This window comes from Lactuca serriola, chromosome 2 (assembly GCF_051521515.1).
Source record: "Lactuca serriola cultivar US96UC23 chromosome 2, Lser_US96UC23_V15, whole genome shotgun sequence".
NCBI lineage: Eukaryota > Viridiplantae > Streptophyta > Magnoliopsida > Asterales > Asteraceae > Lactuca > Lactuca serriola.
The window spans coordinates 208059577-208074214 of record NC_136409.1 but is presented as its reverse complement, the minus strand read 5'-3'; the positions used below and the strand labels follow the sequence as shown (position 1 = coordinate 208074214).

Sequence of the window (14638 nt, the reverse complement as noted above, 5' to 3'; positions counted from 1 at the left end):
AGAGGGCAATCAAACATGCCTGAAGATGCGGAAAATCTCTTGCTGAGCGCGAGAGAAACAAACGATCGGGTAGCACCCAAATCAAACAATACCTGAACTGGGATACTGTTCACATGGAACGATCCTAAACAGAGCACATACATAACATATCAAAATCACAACAACATATCATAACAACTTAAATAAGAAGTCATACCCGTCACCACATCGGGTGTAGCGCGTGCCTCATCGGTAGTCAACTGGAATGCCCGGCTCCTCATCACTGGAGCCTCTGCCTTGCCCTGCCGGCCATCAGTGATCCGCAGGGTCGCTGGAGCTGGCGCCTTCACTGGCACTGATGCTGCTGTCAACTAGGGAAATTGGCCTTCTTGTGGCGCCTCTGGTTGCAGTGGAAACACAGCAACTCAGACGTCTGAATAACCGGTGCAGGGGCAGTACAATCCTTGCTGAAATGCCCCGTCTTGCCGCACTTGTAGAAGCTCGACGATCCCAGTCTACACGCCCCCTCATGTGGCCTGCCGCATTTCCTGCAGCGGACCGGTCCTGACTAGCCTTTCGGCCTACCATCGGATCCCTTGGGCTTCTTCCCCGAAGCCCCAATCGACTGCCCCTCCCCTACTTTCCTCTTCCGGACATGCTCCAGATTGATCTCCCTCTCCCTCACCCTGGCAATCATGGACTCCAAGGTAGGGCAAGCTGAAAAGCTAACATGCTCTCGGATGTCAGCCCGTAGCATGTCATGGTAGCGGGTCCTCCTCATATCCTCATCCCCCGCATACTGGGGCACTAATAACGTCCTCTCCCGGAACTTGGCGGCGATCTCCGACATAGTCTCCGTCGTCTGCCTCATATCTAAAAACTCCCTGGCGAGCTGCTGAAGCTCGACAACCGGCACAAACTCTGCCCTGAACCTGGTCACAAAGTCCGACCAGGTCATAGCCTCAACAGTCGAGGCTCCCAATGAGTCACCAACGGACTCCCACCAATCTCTAGCTCGGTCTCACAAACATCCTGCTGCATGTCTCACCTTCGACCCCTCGGGGCAGAAGCTGGTCAGCTGTGCGGACTCAATGTCCGCAATCCATTGTCTGGCAGCAATCGAGTCCTTCGCCCCATGGAAATCCAGCGCACCACTGCCCCTAAAGTCCTTAAAGGACAGTGTACGAGATCTTGACTGACCAGATGCCATGTCACTCTTGAACGCCCTGAGGCGGTCCTCCATCAGCTCAACTATCCCTTCCTTGATCGACCCGAAAATGATGGGGGTCGACTCAAGGATGCCTCTGGTGATCTCTGACACGATGAACTCGCGTAGCCTCTCATCTACTGGCTCGGAACCTGATCCCTCTCCAGAACTGCCAACTGCTGGCCTCTGACGTAGTACCACCATTCTGCAATACATACAGGCAACTATTAAGTGATACTGATACCTCTAAAGGGATCACATCTATTACAAGTTCCCCGGTCGTGTCTTAGCCTTCCCTAATTCGGGTACGGATCCTCTACTTTCAGTAGTACGGGCCCATACTACCTTCCACATCTATCCGTACCTTCATTAAGGACTGCCTTGACTCCACCAGATCCCTTTCACCACTGCTGATCTCTGCTACTCTTATCCTAGGCTTACCCTAGGAAACCTCTGACTCCACCCAACCTAGTCCTCAGCTGCTGAAGGTCTCTTTGTAATGTCAATTAGCCATTACCTGAATACAATCATATGCAACGAGGCTCGGATAATCCTTCGAGTAAGGGACTCATCCCTACAACGGTTAGGACTCAAACAAGAGCTACTCAATAGGGTCAAATCCAACACTCTGAGATTATTCAACCCTGATCACATGTGACTTTAACGTATTCACCTAACAGGTAACTCCCATCACTTAAAGCCCACATAGCACAAAGCAAACAGCATTCGGACAAAAGGGAACAATCTCAAGCAACTATATCCTCATAACAGGAACTGCACTAGCATACAATGCTAAGCTCATACTATCAGGCATAACCTAAACAGGCTATCATACTGCTGTCTAATCAAATCTAGCATGCAACTCTCATAAGCTGAAGCATATAAAGCAGGCACATAAGGCATCACTCCTAGATCCTTATTCCTATTCCAGCATGTTGTTCTATTGAAACTGATAACGTAACATAAACTTGTATGGGTACTTTGGGGAATACTTACTTGAGCTCGGTCGGTCGCGCACGTCACACACTTGTTCTTTCTAAAACAAAATATCTTCTGTTTTATTCTTTAGAAAACTATTTTCTTATAAAATCTTTTAATCCCTCGGTTTGAGTCCAGACGCCCCAGAAGGTGTGTCCGAATCCCTCAAACCAGGGCTCCGATACCAACATGTAATAGCCCAAAAATACATGCCAAAAATTTCATTTAAATTAAGTGGTTTGTAAAACATTTGTAGTAAAACATCATCCGAACATATCATTTCACAATACATATTTCGTGTCTGAAAACCCAACACATGAAAATAATAATAATGTCAGAGTACAATCCCAGAACATCTCATAATGCGGAAAACCAATGTGTGTGTGTATGATGTGCCACTACCGCGCCAGCTCCTTCCCCTTCGCTGAAGAGGTACCTGAAACCAAAACTAAAAACTGTAAGCACGAAGCTTAGTGAGTTCCCCTATCGTACCACATGTCGTACAATCACATAACATACATACTGCCAGACATTTCTGGGGTGCCTGACCTACCCGGTACGACCATTCTGGGGTGCCGACCTACCCGTACGACCATTCTGGGGTGCCGACCTACCCATGCGGCCATTCTGGGGTGCCGTCCTACCTGTGTCAAGCCATTCTGGGGTGCTGACTACCCTTCGGTCCTAACAACCGAACCTCGGGGACTATTTCACCCCTACTACTACTATCACATATATCATAGCATAATCTATTGTCAGACATATCTGGGGTGTCCGACCTACCCTTCGGTCCTAACAACCGAATCTCGGGGACTCTTCCCCCTCCTACTACCTCTATCTCATGTAACATATCATGCTAGCAGCTAAACATGTCATAACATACTGTTAGGCATATCTGGGGCGCCTAACCTACCCTTCGGTCCTAACAATCGAACTCTATCACTGTCACATACCATATCATGCTAGCATATAACATATCAGGTAGTAACAACACAGATGAATATCACAAAGACAAACATCTAGTATATGATCCTTACCGGTGGGCCGACATTGTGGCCATAGACCCACCGCTACTGGAAGGTAACTCACCTCGTAGTAGCTGCTGAACTGTGCGGGAATCCACTGACTGCTGCCGCTGCTACTCTGGAAATCCTCCGACTATAATTCCCACAAAACACTTAGTTAGAAACTGACATCTACTCTTAGGGTAAAATGACCATTTTACCCCTAACCAAGTCAAAGTCAAAGTCAACTTCTAGTTGACCTGACTTGCCGAGTTGGCTCGCCAACTCACCGAGTCCCTATCCTTCCATTAGACCTCATACTCGTCTCTACTCGTCGAGTTAGGCGATGACTCGATGATTTTTTCCTTCTAAATGAACATCGACTGAATCCTCATCCGACTCGCCGAGTTGTATGAACAAATCGTCGAGTTCATCATCAACTGATACACGGGTCCTGTCCTTGACTCGCCTAGTCCAAGAACGGACTCGCCGATTTGGTCACAACCACTCACTAAATCTTCGCTTTCTGATGTACAACCTTTGATCAAAATGTAGATCCAGGCCCCTAAACTCGATCTAGCACGTAAAGTTACAAACTTTACGTGCATGCATGGGACTTTTGAGCTTAAAAGGCTTTAAAATGGTTCTTTTGTTGCATGGGGCCTTCCTTGAGTGCAAAAGCATCCCAAATCTGTCTTGTGACTCCAATAATGACATGATCCAGAAGCTCAAACCCCCAACCATGTTTGCAAACATGGTTGGCCACCAAAAATGGCTTATAAAATCCCTAAATCACCCCAAAGAGGGATCTAACGAATGAATGAGCAAGGTTTAGACTATATACCTTCTGTAGACTGCAAATGGTGAACCAAACTCGAATCCTTCAGTCTCCTCTTGATCCTCCTATGCTCTTCCTTCTTCCTTGAGGTCAAAACTCACAAGAATCACTCAAAAGCCTTGGATTTCCTCAAAAACGGCTAGGGTTTGCTATGAGAAGTGTTTGGGAGCATAAAGGGGGAATGGAGGTTGCATAAGGTCGTTTATATAGGACCATTGTAACTCTATGTAAACACACACTCATATATTACAAATATAAATTCAGAGAATCTCAACTTACAAAAATGGTATTCGAATACCATTGGTCATCCTCTTCTGTCCTCCCCACTACAATCGACGACAACAACGCCCCAGCACAAACCGACGGGATAATGTGCGCGGTGGTGGTTATTGCCTTATTGGACACATCGACCACAAGCATCTTCATTGTGACCATATCAGATGGTCTAATATTACAACCAGAGATTATTACATTTAATATATAACCAAGGCTCTAAATAACATAGGGCATGAATTGACGGAAATGTCAAGCGTGGCACGTCGTTTGTAAAATGAGACTTAAGGCGGCAATTATGTATATAATTAATAATTTTTTATATATTTTATACTATTATTCATTTTTATATACATATGTGACTTAAAGCGACATTTTGTCAAAGCTTGGCGGTAAATACAAGCTTTGGAGCCATGAAGAAGTCATGTCGAGCTTTTTAGAACATTGTATATAACCAATAAATTAAATAAAGTAAAAATATATAAACCTAACACTTGAAGGACCAAAATTGTCATATGAAAGTTTAATATCATTTAGTTGTAAAAAAAATAACATACTTTTTACACCAAAATATGAAATAATTTATGTAGTATAAAAAAATGGTGTAAATGATGGGATCTTGTGGTAGTTTAGGCTCACAATTTCAACAGCCAGATGAAACTACAAGTCGACTCAAATATAAAACTGAAAAGGAAAAAACAAAAAGAAAAAATGAAAAAGAAAAGTAAGATATACATAGAGACGTAAAGATTCGATAAAAAGTTGTATAAAATTGAAATTGGACGGTTTGAAACATCTCCTAGACAGGAACATCCCATGTTTATTTTGACGTCAGACGCTATAAAACCAAACGAGTATTTAAAGACGATTGAAATGGACTTGTTGATATAAAAATGCAATCAGGACCACCCACATTCTATCTTCTTAAGCTGGAAAGAAAAATGTTACTCAACCAACATTCCTATCTTAAATCTTCCTAATTTCTGTGATCACCACAGATTGTATTATACATATTATGAACACAACATAATAAGTTTAACAACTATATATACCAATCAAGTCCATCACAACACGCTAGATTAAAAGTATGTAACAAACCCCGTCACACAACTACACAATATCCGTATAAACTTTAAAGTAGATTCAAAACAGCATTCTTCCAACAAACAATTACAAAGATACACTCAAATATAGATGTTGAATATGTAAGAGTTTAGAAAAGGATAAACAATACAAGTAGTTATAATGGTTAGACTCACTGATGGTTGAGTCACTAAAACATCAGATATTTAAAGGTAGACTCGAAACTATGTGTATATGTATTGCAAAATTGAGTTCTCAAACTCTTATCATAAGAGGATAATATTAGATTTAACTCACGTTAAACTCAAACACTTAAAAGACATAAGATCTTGATGTACTCGTTATCAGTGACACTTTTTGCCTCTTGTGAAATGGTTATACTCACTTTCTGTCTAATTTCAAATTGTTTGAATAAATCTTTAAAGCTCAGCTATATAATAACAACTAAAGAGATATAGGATCATATCGGGTTATAACCTTAATATCCCAGTCAGGATTTTCCATAATAGATCTTGCTTTAAATGGATCCTAAAATTACCAGGATTGTTTTTTATTTTTTGTTGGTAAGATCTTAAGATCAAAATAGAGATCTTTAACAGCTATGATGTAGATGTTTTATCTAAATTTATAGCATCCCTCCTCCCTTTTTTTTCCAAAGCAAAATGTTCGGAAAATGCAACATATTATGAGTTAACCACATCAATGGACCATACATAAAAAAAAAAAAAGTAGGGACCAAAATGATGAACTTTCTTGTCAACTTTTCTTTTTTCTTGCTCTTTTAATTTAGCAATCAAAATCTCCAAATTAATCACTATAAGAATAATAATAATGAAAATAAACCACCATTGTTGGTGGTAGTTATAATGTATAAAATTAAAATAATAAAAAACATGGTGACCGGAGGTGGTGATACTGCAACCGTGCCACCACCAAATATCATCCCAAAGTAGTCACCATCATCACCACCGCCACCGCTTCTCCCGGTGTTCCCACTTGCACTATCCCCAGTGATGGTGCCATCAGTGAATGACTCGCTTCCATCATCATCCCTATACAAACAAAAGGAAAACACAACCTTTAACAACTTGTAAATCATGCAAAGAAAGTGGTACACATTAATGTGAAGGGTTTAAAAAAGTAGGCATTTATAAATTGAATGCTTTTAATCAACTTTTAATGGTTAGTGGTAACTTCATAAAGGGGTTACAAAAGCCGCTTCAAAAGTGAATCTAGAGGTTATTGTGGAAATCAGTGATATGATTTTGCAATGATGATTGACTAAAATTTTCATATTACTATAATTACATACCTTCTATAGTCAAAGGGAAAAAATTAAAAATTACCACAAACATTGCTATATCAAATCAATAAAGTTTTATTTTTTGATTATTTTTTCTACAAATTTTATTTTCGGTCACAAATTGATACAAAATCAAAACTTTATCCGTCAAAATCAATCTTATCAGTATTTTGTAATGATTTTCATTAAATAAACATAGCAAAAGTTGGAAAACAAATTTTGGAATAAGAATATGTCGTGCATCCATAAATAACAAAAATAAAGATATTGTATTAATTTAGAAGGAATGATTTTGCATTGCAGCTAATCCCCATGTTGTGGGGCCATTGCATGTACTCAGAAGTCAGAATTTCCAGCTTGCTTAAATATTTCCGTTCAGGTCCTGACAGAAATGATTTTGACATTTTTCACCCAGGAAAACAAAATCCTGTTACATTATATGGTAAAGTCAAGCTCTCTTTTTTTGCTTAATTTATTCAGAGAATCTTTTGCCCCTTTTACGGATTTACCCCACATGAAAATGACAGGATTGTCCTTATGTTACTTTTCTACTAAACCAGTTACTTAGGTGAGCTCCACTCACAAATGAAAATGACAGTTCTGCCCTTTTCCTAATTATTTAATTGTGTGACCTAAGCGGACATTTTCGTCAGGATCTACTAAACCCAAGTCCCTAGTGATTGACTTAATGAAACCCATTTTCCAAATTCTTTAAGTGTGAGCTACTAAATCATGTCCCCTTTTTCATAATTTGATATGGAAAAAGACAGGATTGCCCTTTCCCCAATTGTTATCTAATAATCTTTTTGCTATAAGAATGGATGCCAGTGGGACTTTTGGGCCTTAAAATAAATAAATGGTATTTGTTCCTTTTCCCAAGATAAAAAAACACTTCATGCCCTTTTTTTAAGGTGTTTCCAAGACGGCAGTGGGGACTCTTTGGCCGCTAAAACATAGTGTTTGGTGCCTAAAAAACCATTGGTTCACACATATAAATATTAGTTTACTCTTCTTTGTAAATAAAATCCACTTAAAGGACTTGTACATCATGAAATACGAGTTGTCCTCTGAGATGAATAAGAAATTTTGTGAAGCCAACTCAAGACCGTTGGCGTATTTGGTTACTTTATTATATTCCCCGCACGATCACGTGCACCCACGTAAAGTTACGTGGGGTTACATCATGTGTCTGTAGTTTTACTTTTTCTACCTTCCATTTTACTATTTCCAGCTCATTTCATTCATACAAAAGATACCCCATACGAATTTGCCACCAATTTATCATCATATAGATAGATCATACTATTGGAAAGAAAGTCTATACTCTATACAATTATGCATACATTTGTTCTGCAACTCAGCCGTTTAGAAGCGAAAAGTGGAGTGGAAATAGCATATATTGAAATATTCTTCCAACCACTACCATGCAAGTTGGGTGGTAAGGGCCAAGGCAAATTTGGATAGTGAAATTACTATAAAATCCCTTTATTGGTAATGCTAGTTGTAAAGGGAAGAGTATGTAGGGGCCAATGTAACATACCTGGGCCCACCGAAGACTCCGGCGTTCATTGTGAGTTGGGTTACGAGGGAGGCCGACTTTGGTTCATAGCTGGCCGCCTTCGCATAGATGGCACTCATGCCATCACCTGAGGGCACGAAGAACGCACCGTTCACCATTATATCACCATCCGTCCGCCAGTTCCACCCCGCCCAATTTCCCTCATCCGTGTCCACTCGCTTCGTTACCTTTTAAAAAGCAATATAACCAAAGATTAGGAGTTTAAAATTACAAGATTTAATCAACATGCATTTAAAAGTGAAAAAGAATGTACATCCAAACCTAGAGATTTAAGATTATGCCAAAAATGGAAAAGATAAAGCAAACCAAAAAAGCATAGATGTTTCACCAAACAAAACCTAAGTACTTCATCATTATTTGATAAATTACACACACCAGTATAACATGTTGTGTCCTAAAAACACACAAACAAATCGACCAAAATAACAAAATATTAATCAAATTTAGGCGAAAGATGTATTTTGAATAAGTTACCTCTTTGGAGTCTGCATTCGGTGGTGCAATATAGCGGTTTCCCTGACTATTGATTGTCGGGTCAGCACTGCCACCAATGGCGTACATCTTCCATTCTGTGAAATCGTTATTTACAACATGGAAATATCCATGTCTACACCTTGGCATTCTTTGAATCAAACCTCTCCCAAAATGATTAAATGCAAATGTGACCTGTATAAAACACACACAAACACCAACAACACATAGTAAGGGAAAGATTTAGTAATAATTTACAGATGATTAATGCACCAAAAAGATTTTACCTGCATCCCTTTGTCAGGCATGTACGCATCGTCATGACCCATGAGCATAACTTCATTATGATGAGTGAAATAGCTGTTTGAAATGGTAATGGCGGTGGACCCCAAAACAGCGTCAATCAAGCCATCCGTACAGTGGGAGAGAGAACAATGATCTATCCATAGGTTTCTTGATCCAGCGATGGATATTCCATCACCGTCGGATTTGCCTCTATACCCAACATGCGTTGGACTTGACCGTATGTTAGTATTCCCCGATGGCTTACAATCGTAGACGCGTATATTGTGGATGATGACGTTGCTGACGTACTGGAGCGTAATACAGCCACCGCCGGTGATTGCGACGTTGGCACCGCGGCCGTCGATGGTTTTGTAGCTGTTGACGATGAGCTCGTGTTTCAGTTTGATGACCATGTTGGATGAGAAGACGATCCAGAGGGGTTCGGTTTGTAAAACGCCGTAACGGAGGGTGCCCGGAGTTGGACTGACGACGTCGTGATCGGAAGAGTCGGTGACGACGTAGATCTGGCCGCCTTTACCGCCTAATGCGGATTTTCCGAACCCAATAGCGCAGTCAGCGAGACGTTGGCGGTTTTTCGCCCAGTTTGGGTCGCAACGCCAACAATCGTCGATTGGGTTTCCGGTGAGACATCCACCGTCGGTGTCCAGCATTTCTCTTCTGTAAATCGACACATTCAGTCTCCTGTAAGTCAAAAAAAAAGGGAAATCAGTCAAAGTAATCCAAAATAAAGCAAATTTACACGGAACACCAGTTATAGTAAGCAGAAAAACACTACTTTTTTCCCAAACTTTTTCCGGTGATTTCCGGCAGAATTTCTGAAAAACCCAGAAGGTAGAATGTGGTAATGAGTACAACTCAGATCAGAACTTCTCTAAATCGTCTAAAAAAACAGTCATTTTTCTTGAAATTTCTGTTAAAGAAGTGAATCCCAACCGGTAGAACACAGTAATGAGCAAATCCAGATTCCTAAATTCCCCATTTAATCCTCAAAAAACAGATTCATGTGTAGAAGGAAAAGGTAGCAAGATGTGGGCGCATGCAATATGCATTAAGATCATACCCAGCCTTGTTTTCTTGAATTTTTTATTAAAAAGAATGATACACAGCTCGTAACACACAGTAATGAGCAAAACCCAGATGACATTTCTCCTAATTTCCCCATTTATCTCCATAAAAATATCAAGACTTCTATTAGAAGAAGAGAGATACCCAAAAGATCTTACCTTTGTACTTCTTGAACAACAGCTTCAGGATTAGGGTGTTGATGAGGGAGTGTGAGGTTAAAAGTAGCTCTAATGGCAGAGAAGAGAGATGTTAGGAGGCAAAAGAATAGAATGTAGGTGTTGGAAGAGTGAGCAGGAGCCATATTTTGTGTCGATTTTGAAGGATAAATGCAATAAATGGAATGGGGTTTAATGGGTTTGTCAAGAGAGCTGAAACAAAACACTTGCATTCAACATGAAGGGCAGAGGGAGGAAGGAGGAAGTCGATAGAAATGCGACCGGTGGTTTATAGATATAAATATAATAATAATAATAATAATAATAATAATAATAATGTCATTGGCAAATCGGTGAGTAAAATATTAGCAATTGGCAACGAGAATGTGATGTTAAAACAAAAAATGGGTGAGAAATATATTGTTGGTTTAAGGTAGTTTTTCTGCTTTGCATAATGAATACACGAAGAGAAATTAAATATCTTGCTATTTTTATTTCTATAAATCCTCGTATTTAATTAGAAGATGACATTTGTCATATTAATGTATTAAAATATCATTAAATGAGCATTAAATGATACACATATACTACCCAATAATTGGGTAGGAGAATTTATAGGAATAAAATAATAAGAAAATATTTAATTTCTCATACACACGAATGGTGAAAGGAAAAAAAATAGATATTTACTAAAATTATCATAAAGTGAGGATTATATTTAAGATAAGAAGGCTTATATTTAAGATAACAATTATTCCTTAAAATACCCAATATATGGTGCCATATTTATATTTATATGGGTGTGATATATATACTCAGATGGTCATTGCTTTTTATAAAAAAAGAAAGACAAAATCTAGCATAATTTTGTAATATTTTTTTAAGATTTATCCAAAAAAAAAATAACCTTTGAAATTGCAGATGGTCGTGAGTTATGATTCCGTATAATGGGAATCGCAGATGGTCTCGTGAGTTATGATTCCGTATAATGGGCAGCAATAAATTGAATTTCTTTTAGATAAATGTGATTGGGGAAATTGCAAATCATTCTTAATAAATAAAGAACTTTTTGTCATATGTCATCTTCTTTTTCATTTGGACGCATGATATTTTCTAAATTTTTGAATTTTCTATTTTTCACTTGTTATATTATTGTATTTTTTATTTTATTAAATTAAAATTTCACATTTAATACGTAAGGTATTTATTAAAAATGATTTATATATATACTGTATTCAATACATTAAAGCGTCATTAATTTTAGAGTAAATTACACGAATGGTCCCTATGGTTTGGGGTAATTTGCACGTTTGGTCTCTAACTTACTTTTTTAACTCGAAAGGTCCCTACTGTTTGTTTTTGTTACGCGTTTGGTCCCTTCTATTTGTTTTTATTACACGCTTGGTCTCTGTCTTACCTAAAAAGACTATTATTTGAATAGAGAAAAATGATGGGATAGGTAGGGTAAGGTGAGGGGAGTGAGGTTGGGAGTGTGTTTATTTAAATAAGTTAAAAAATCAAGGGCAAAATAGTCTTTTTAGGTAAGACAGGGACCAAGCGTGTAACAAAAACAAACAGTAGAGACCTTCCGAGTTAAAAAAATAAGTTAGGGACCAAACGTGCAAATTACCACCTAATAAAACTCGATAATGATTTATGAAACAACTTTTATTTTTCATAAGGCTATCCATAGTGGTAACTGTTTCATGCGTGAAATTCTAAGGTGTACACCCTGGAGACGCGTGAACACCGCCCCCAGGGTGGGTGGGTTGGATGTGGCGTGAAAGGTAAGAGGGAGCAAGACAACTAATCCCAAATGAGCACAGCAGCAACCTCGTTTTTCATATATTTTCTCTTTTATTAAAGTTACATATATGGTCCCTGAAAATGTTTTTTTATATATCATTTTACTCTTATAGTTATCTTTAAATTAAATTAAACCCTCATATATATATATATATATATATATATATATATATATATATATATATATATATATATATAATGTTTTTTAATTAATTTAATGTGGTTTCAATTAATATAAAACATTTTAATATTTATTTAAATTATGTTTTTATTTAATTTAATCTTTAAAAAGTAAAAAAAAAAAACATTATGAAGTGGTGACCATTTCCTATGTCTAGTGGATTGGTGGTGAAGCTGATGTGACGCAGAGGTGACATCATTTTTTGGATGGGTTGGTGGTGACCACTCTCTACAGCCTAAATATTAACTTTTTACACGTTCCCGTCGTAACGTTCAACCATGCATACAACAATTATAATTTTTATATGCTAAAGGGTCGTGAGATCATTTATTTCCATATATATATATATATATATATATATATATATATATATATATATATATATATATATATATATATATATATATATCACTGTTTTTAAAATCCTGACTAGGTCTCGATTAATCTTCGATTAATCCCTAGGCGCTACTCGACTGATTAGAGGGCACCTAACGATTAGTTCATTCACACGTAATGAATGAAACATTATAAAACGATGAAATTTTAACATTTTGAATAAGTTTTATCTCAGTACAAACTATTTGAGGCATGATTAGTGTTGTATTAATCATATTAACATATTATGTTATCATATTAGTGGTATTTAGGAGCTTTGATATGATATTAGTCATATTTCATTTTTTTAAATTCAACAAATTGTCAATTAATGGTACCCGATTAATCCCCCGATTAATCTCCGCCTAGCCGATTAATCCATTAGCCCAGTCCACCGACTAGTTAACGTCGAACGTTTTTTACAACCTTGATATATATATATATATATATATATATATATATATATATATATATATATATATATATATATATATATATATATATATATATATATATATATAGGTATTTGTCCGTTTACTGTAATATAATTGTTAGCGTCCTTCAAATTATTTATTAATCATTATAATATTGATTTGATTGTGTTTCCAAATTTCAGTGCATGAGTATGGTGTTTGTTTTTTGGAAAAAAAACATCTTCAAATCTCTTATTGTTGCGTGGCGTAGCACACGCGCAACACTTTTCATCTCGCATCTGTTTGTTTTTCAGAAGTCTTCGGATTAAAAAACATCTGCGCGTGTTCTTCTTGACACAGCACTTGTTTTGCCTCTTCCTACCTCTTCCAACCTCTTTTTTTCCTTGCTAAAATATTGATTATATATTGCTGAAACCTTATTTCACATTTTTTTTTGTTTTTTTTATTCTTGTTGATTTTTTTGTTTTTTATATTGAAGAATAATAATTTGTTGATAAAATTTCATTATTTTATGCCAAAATATTATTACTTTTTTGTTAAAATATCATTATTTTTTTGCTGAAATATCATAAATTATTGCCGAATTGTCATATATTATTAAAATATCGGTATTAAAAAAACTATTTTCAGATTATAAAATCAGTTTATTTTAATTTTTTACAATAACATGCAGATGTTAAAAAAACAAACACGTTCTTATTACAGTCTACAGCCGTTTGGTCCACCTCTTCTACTGCAAATGGTTGCAGAGGTGGTCCACAACCGTTATTGATTTTTGCTTCAAAAAAACAAACAACACCTATGTCATTTTTTAGTCGTTAGTGGTCTGTCTACTCTCGTCATCATTAGTGCAGGGGTGGTTTTTGGGAGGTGTTTGGAGTGTCACCGACAACACCTGCCTTTCACGTATGTAGTGAATTTTTTTTTGAGTTTATAAAATTTTTTACATGTTGTGCCACTACATAAAAAAAATCGTGCAATTGCATAAAAAAAATTGTGTAACTACATAAAAAAAATGTGTCACTCTATTGGGAATTTTTAAGCCGAAAAATATAATTAGAAGTTTACAACTTATAATTAGTCACATAGGAGCCCACTGTTTTAATCCACTAATGTCTATGAATTGTATTTGTAGCCCAAAGCCTCAAATAAAAAATGAATCGGACAAAATAGCCCAATCCTTAATGCTTGAAAGTGTTCGATAATTAGAAGAAAGAAAAAAAAGGTCGCAACCTCCTATTTCTTTTTCTTCCCTTTTGTCTGTTGTTGTGCCTTCGTGTTTCTTCCCCGTGCATCGACAATTGACAAAGCTAAAAGGCAAGTTGTTGTACTGTTGTTGCTTGATTACAAAAATCGACTTCATTCACTCCAAGGTCTAAGCCCTATAATGAAGCAAGTAAGTATTATTGATACCTTAAAATTTTACCAATTCTTTTAGGTATTCGAAATTGGTATGTTTTGATTGAATTTATTGCTTGACTTGGGTGAAATTAATATTTTTTTTTATTGAATTTATTGTTTGATTAGGTGAAATTTCTATGTTTTATTGAATTTATTGTTTGATTAGGTTAAATTGCTATGTTTTTATTGAATTTGTTGTT

General features: G+C 37.1%; 1 protein-coding gene across 1 annotated transcript; it reads right to left on the bottom strand.

The window, feature by feature from the left end:
• Nucleotides 1-6103: 6103 nt before the first annotated feature.
• On the bottom strand, nt 6104-10536 carry LOC145088298 (putative pectate lyase 5). The gene is made up of 5 exons (XM_079026558.1): nt 10245-10536; nt 9003-9702; nt 8719-8910; nt 8206-8411; nt 6104-6414 (listed from the first exon to the last, which is right to left on the bottom strand). Exons 1-5 carry the CDS (start codon nt 10472-10474, stop codon nt 6177-6179), a joined length of 1566 nt encoding a protein of 521 aa, XP_078882684.1. The 5' UTR covers nt 10475-10536; the 3' UTR covers nt 6104-6176.
• Nucleotides 10537-14638: the final 4102 nt, after the last annotated feature.

Bases quoted from the DNA above. Each gene is read 5' to 3' on its own strand.
- LOC145088298 (XM_079026558.1), bottom strand. From the start codon at position 10,474: ATGCAAGTGTTTTGTTTCAGCTCTCTTGACAAACCCATTAAACCCCAT. The intron at 8,911-9,002 runs GTAAAATCTTTT...TGTTTTATACAG, and splicing joins TGCCTGACAAAGGGATGCAG to GTCACATTTGCATTTAATCA. The intron at 6,415-8,205 runs GTATGTTACATT...TTGTTTGTATAG, and splicing joins GGAGTCTTCGGTGGGCCCAG to GGATGATGATGGAAGCGAGT.